Below are 6000 nucleotides of genomic sequence, written 5' to 3'. Positions count from 1 at the left end.
ATAACAATGCAAAATGGCTAAAATGGCAGAGATGTCAATGTCCTCTTACAGGCTGCTGACATCATCACATTCCATGCACTGTGGCATCAGCACCAGTGCCCCCCCCCCTTTATTTAGAATGTTTTAAGGCCAAGATAGATAAATTCCTGATTGATACGGGAGATTATGCAGGAATGTAAAGTTTGAGGTTAAAATCGATTCACCAATGACAGGAGAGCAGGTTCAAGACTGGCCTACTCTTGTTTCCACGGAGGGTCTTGCCTGTGGCTCTGATCCACGCACTGACTGCACTCTTCAGAGTTAATTCTGAACTCCTGGCTCTCGCCATTTTTAAATCGTGCTTTTAATGCTTTCCAGATTGCTTCAGGCTCCCAAAGAGAAGGTCAACTAAATCGAAAAAAAGTACCCAAGAGAATCACTGTAATAAACAGTAACAGCCAAAGCCACAGTTCTCTGTACAGTTTTAGCTGCAGTCATAGCAACGTCTGTATCTGATGATTTATCGCAAATAAAATGCCTTGATGCAGGAAGCACAACAGCTTTCTAAGGGAACATGACTGAGAGCTAGAGGGAAAAATGGCGATTGGCTGCACTACCTGTTTATCTATCAAATTATTGATCACAAATGCGATTGATTAAATGTGAACTGATCACAAGTAGCAAACTGGGGGACAATCTCTCTGACCATTTCCAGTATTAATTTAGAACGTGGCTGATTGGTACCTTAACTCCGGTTACCCCTCTTGGTTCCACAACCCTTCATCCCCTTAGCCGACAAAAGATCTCTGGCTTGGAATTTCCAGACGACCCCTGTAGTGATTTTATTTTATACCCACTCTCAGGGTGTGGCTAGGGCAGCATTCATTGCCCATAGGGCAGTCACAAGACAACCATATTGATATGGGCCTGGGGTCCCATATAAGCCAGACCAGTAAAGATGATGGCAACTTTCCTTCCCTAAAGGACATTAGAGAAACAGACAGGTTTCCCCCTGACAACCATTTCATGATCATCATTACACTCTTAATTCCAGATTGTTTATTGAATTCAAATTCCACTGTCTGCCGTGGCAGGATCTGAACCCAGGTACCCGGAATGTTAGCTGAGTTTCTGGGTTAATAGTGGCAATAATAACACGAGGCAATTGCCTGTCCTGTAACAAGGTCAGCCAGGTGGATGTCATAGAATATGAGTTCCCTGATTGGGGCTGTTAATCTGGCCTCATCAGGGAGCCCTGGCTGACAGATAAGAACAGGAGTGTCAGATATCCCGTTCACTCTCGTAGCTGGCCCTGAGGGAACTGGATTAGTGTCAGGAACTGTCCATGTGTAAATAAAGGGCAACGGGATTCCAGCATCAGTGTTTGTTGTATTGCGAGGAGAGTTTCAGATCTTTAATACCCTGTGTGGGAAAAGGTGCTTCTGGATATCACCTTGAATGTCCTGACTTTCCACTCCCCCTGCACCCAACCTCCCACCCCCACCAACATAGTAAAGCGACAGACCATTAAAGGTCAGCCTGCAAGCAACTTAAGGAATAAGGAGGTATAATCATAGGACTTGTAGTCTTTTGCTGTTGAGGAACTGTCCTATCCAGACTCTGTCTTTTCTCTCATCATAATGTCTAGGGGTTGGCCCACAAACCTCCATTGGATTGGTTTTTCACTGAGGGCAGAGTACTGCAGTGATTGACCATTGCCACCTACAGGCCGGCTGACCAGAAGATGTCCCCATACTTCTTGCCTGCCATCGGGTCTAAAGGAAGGAGATGACTCTCAATCTGTTTGACCGCATCAACAGCACACTGTCCATGAATAAGAAGCCCTGGAGGGGAAGCTCAAGCCTGGGGTTCCTTACCCAGAGGTCAGGGCACTACCCACTGAACGACCAGCCCTCCTCTTATCTAGACTGCAGGAGCCAAACATCAACTTTGCAAGTCACTGAAGCAATCGCGGCATTATTAATTTTTGTATTGTAGTGTATCATTAGCTTTTCTAATTTCTAAAATAAATGCCCCAAATGTTGGAAATGCTCAGCATGTCTGTGGAGAGAAACAGAGCAAAAGAGATCATTTTCCTCTTATTCGCAATCCAGATATTCCTCCCTCCGTTCTGGATCAGACCCATGAAAGGATGTGACAAAAGACACCAACTTTCCTGAGACAGTCGATCGAGGAGTCATCGTGTTCCAGTGTTCTACCCCGTCCCTTTAAGAGTGGTGCCCAGGTTTCAGTGTTCTACCCCGTCCCTTTAAAGATGGGACCGAGGTTCCAGTATTCTACCCCGTCCCTTTAAGAATGGTACCCAGGTTTCAGTGTTCTACCCCGTCCCTTTAAGAGTGGTGCCCAGGTTTCAGTGTTCTACCCCGTCCCTTTAAGAATGGTACCCAGGTTTCAGTGTTCTACCCCGTCCCTTTAAGGATGGGACCTAGGTTCCAGTATTCTACCCCGTCCCTTTAAGAATGGTGCCCAGGTTTCAGTGTTCTACCCCGTCCCTTTAAGAGTGGTGCCCAGGTTTCAGTGTTCTACCCCGTCCCTTTAAGAGTGGTGCCCAGGTTCCAGTATTCTACCCCATCTCTTTCTCCCTCTACTGAAAACTCTGAAACTGACCACACAGTTGTACCTGCCTCAGTTGTGTTCAGAGAGCTCCCCCCCAACCCTCCCCCAACCATGGGGCTAATACCAGCCTCAGGAGGAAGGGTTGAGTCAGTGGTGGATAGTGAGTTGTTGATAGATGAATAAGGTCTGACCACAGGCCTTCTCTGACTGAGACAGTGTGGGGAGAGGGGGAAGGGGTTGAGACAGGTACCAATATGACAAAAATCCCTTCTTACCTACAAGCTTACCTTGAGAGGGACCATAATTTTTTTTTTCAAAATTAAACTTTATTCATAAAGTTATTTGGATCCCTTTACAACTGATCATGCCACTCTTGTGCACACATTACATTGCTTTACACACAGACATCGAAATTTATTTTTCCTATATACAAGTCTGTACATTTACTATCCAGCTCTTCTGCTGAGGCGTCAACAGAACCCACTTACTGCGTGGGCCCCCTGTTCTTCTTAGCCAGCCAGATGTTACATGGTGGTCTTTCCCCACTGCGCCTTGGCGGCAGCTGCCCCAAGCTTCAGCGCGTCCCTCAACATGTAGTCCTGGATCTTGGAATGTGCCAGTCTGCAACACTCAGTCGGGGTCAACTCCTTCAGCTGGAAGATCAACAGGTTTCGGACCGCCCAGAGAGCGTCCTTCACCGAGTTGATGATCCTCCAGGCACAGTTGATGTTCGTCTCGGTGTGTGTCCCGGGGGACAGACCATAGAGCATGGAGTCCCGCGTCACGGCGCTGCTCGGGACGAACCTCAACAAACACCACTGCATTCCTCTCCAGACTTCTTCTGCATAGGCACATTCCAGAAGGAGGTGTGTGACAGTCTCGTCCCCCCACAGCCGCTTTGAGGGCAGTGTGTGGTGCGGCTGAGAGTCTGGGTGTGCATAAAGGATCTCACAGGCAGAGCCCTTCTCACCACCAGCCAAGCCATGTCTTGGTGCTTGTTGGAAAGTTCTGGCGATGAGGCATTCTGCCAAATGACTTTGACAGTCTGCTCAGGGAACCGCTCGATAGGATCCGCCCTCTCCTTTTCCCGAAGGATCTCAAGGACACTACGTGCTGACCACTTCCTGATGGACTTGTGGTCAAAGGTGTTTTTCTTAATAAATTTCTCCACGAAGGACAGGTGATACAGAATGGTCCAACTACTCGGAGCGTTCCGCGGCAGCGAGGCCAGGCCCATCCTTCACAACACCGGGGACAGGTAGAACCTCAGTACGTAGTGACGCTTGGTGTTTGCGTACCGGGGATCCACGCACAGCTTGATGCAGCCTCACACAAAGGTGGCCGTCAGGGTGAGGGTGGCATTGGGTGTGTTTTCTCCCCTGTTGTCCAGATCTTTATACATCGAGTCCCTTCGGACCCGGTCCATCTTTGATCCACCTGGTCCATATAAACTGGAAGATGGCCCGGGTGACTGCAACGGCACAGGTTCTGGGAATAGGCCAGACCTGTGCCACATATAACAGCAATGACAGTGCCTCACACCTGATGACCAGGTTTTTTTCCCGCGATGGAGAGCGACCGTAGCTTCCATCTGCCCAGTTTCTGCTTCACTTTCTTGATATGCTCCCCCCAAGACATGAGAGGGACCATAAAATTCCTTCCAACAGGTTTTAGGCAAGTACCTACAGTTCAGGCAGGTTCCTGAGTCTGGCTCAGTGGTTAGCACTGCTGCCTCACAGTGCCAGTAACCTAGGTTCGATCCCACCCTTGGGCGGCTGTCTGTGTGGAGTTTGCATATTCTTCCCGTGTCTGCGTGGGTTTCCTCTGAGTGCTCCAGTTTCCTCCCACATTCCCAAAAGTGTGCAGGTTAGGCAGACTGGCCATGCTAAATTATCCATCGTATCCAGGGATGTGCAGGCTAGGTGGGTTAGCCATTGGGGGGGGGGTGGATGCAGGGGCACAGGGATGGGAGAGAGGGGTGGGATACTCTTTAGAGGGTCAGTGTGGTCTCAATGGGCCAAATGGCCTGCTTCCGTGATGTAGGGATTCAAAACAAGTCAATTTTTATTTGTTTTTAGACACCCATGTGGCCAATCCCTTTTTTTTCTGTTTTTTTACCCCCAGCACCCATAGTGTGTGTGTGCAGGTGTGAGACACAGTGAGAGACACAAGGTGTACAAATCTTTATTCAATTTCCACCACCAGGTAGAAAGGAAACACCCGAGTGGCCAGTGACGAGCAGTGCCCTTCACATCAAAGGGCAATGCTGTGTGATCAAAACAGTGAAGGGGAGGGCAGGGACTAAATCAAAATAGAGTTGGAGGGAGAAATAATGCACTCCACTCCCTGCGCTGCCCACCTCTCCCTGAACAACTCCAGGGAGTTGGTAAAAGTCAGTTTGTATACAAGTCAGAACACAATGCAGGAGAATACAAAATAGGCATTTGTAATTACGGGAAGTTTTTGTACATAAGATCTTTAAAATTGCACCCCTGTAAGTACATGTGTAAATCAGCCGTCAGCAATTTCAGCCTGATTTTCAGTTGCTCGGTGCATTAGCGATGACCATGTGGATATTTTGCAACATGCCTCAAACTGAACTGTCCTCGCTGATTCCTCGTTGTTTGCTCCCACCTGACCCCCACCTTCCCCCCCCCCACACCCCCCATGCTGTGCTGCAGAGTGGGCACATGCCTGCAGTTCGAATCTGGGATGCCAATGAAAGAACGCAGGTCGCAGAGCTCCAAGAACACAAGTACGGGGTGGCATGCGTGGCATTCTCGCCCAACGCCAAGTACATCGTCTCCGTCGGATACCAGCACGATATGATCGTCAATGTTTGGGCTTGGAAGGTATGTGGAGGCATGTACACTAGCTCTGCTCAACTGGTGATCCACAGCATCTGCAGTCTGCCCTGAAATAGTTAGTGGGCAGCACAGTGGCACAGTGGTTAGCCCTGCTGCCTCACAGCGCCAGAGACCCGGGTTCAATTCCTGCCTCAGGCGACTGACTGTGTGGAGTTTGCACATTCTCCCCGTGTCTGCGTGGGTTTCCTCCGGGTGCTCCGGTTTCCTCCCACAGTCCAAAGATGTGCGGGTCAGGTGAATTGGCCATGCTAAATTACCCGTAGTGTTAGGTAAGGGGTGAATGTAGGGGTATGGGTGGGTTGCGCTTCGGCGGGTCGGTGTGGACTTGTTGGGCCGAAGGGCCTGTTTCCACATTGTAAGTAATCTAATCTAAAGTACACACACAGAAATGGTATGGGGAGATAGAACTGCCTGAACAGTGTGTTACACGGGGATCTGTATATATTAAACAGTATCAGATATATTAAACAGTGTGTTACCCAGAAAGCTGTGAGTGTTACACAAACATCTATATATTAAACAGTATGTTACACAGAGATCTCTTTCTATTAAGCAGTGTGTTGCAACTATTTGGGAC

General features: G+C 48.7%; 1 protein-coding gene across 1 annotated transcript in view; it reads left to right on the top strand.

Annotated features, from left to right (window-relative positions):
* Nucleotides 1–6000, top strand: part of mapkbp1 (mitogen-activated protein kinase binding protein 1) — a 197400-nt gene that overhangs the window by 107937 nt on the left and 83463 nt on the right. The window contains exon 5 of the mRNA XM_060828797.1: nt 5238–5408. Coding sequence (XP_060684780.1) covers nt 5238–5408 — 171 coding nt within the window. The remainder of the gene's footprint in view (nt 1–5237; nt 5409–6000) is intronic.

Source organism: Hemiscyllium ocellatum, chromosome 8 (assembly GCF_020745735.1).
Source record: "Hemiscyllium ocellatum isolate sHemOce1 chromosome 8, sHemOce1.pat.X.cur, whole genome shotgun sequence".
NCBI lineage: Eukaryota > Metazoa > Chordata > Chondrichthyes > Orectolobiformes > Hemiscylliidae > Hemiscyllium > Hemiscyllium ocellatum.
The sequence above is the reverse complement of the archived record's forward strand: the minus strand, read 5'-3'. Positions and strand labels throughout refer to the sequence as shown.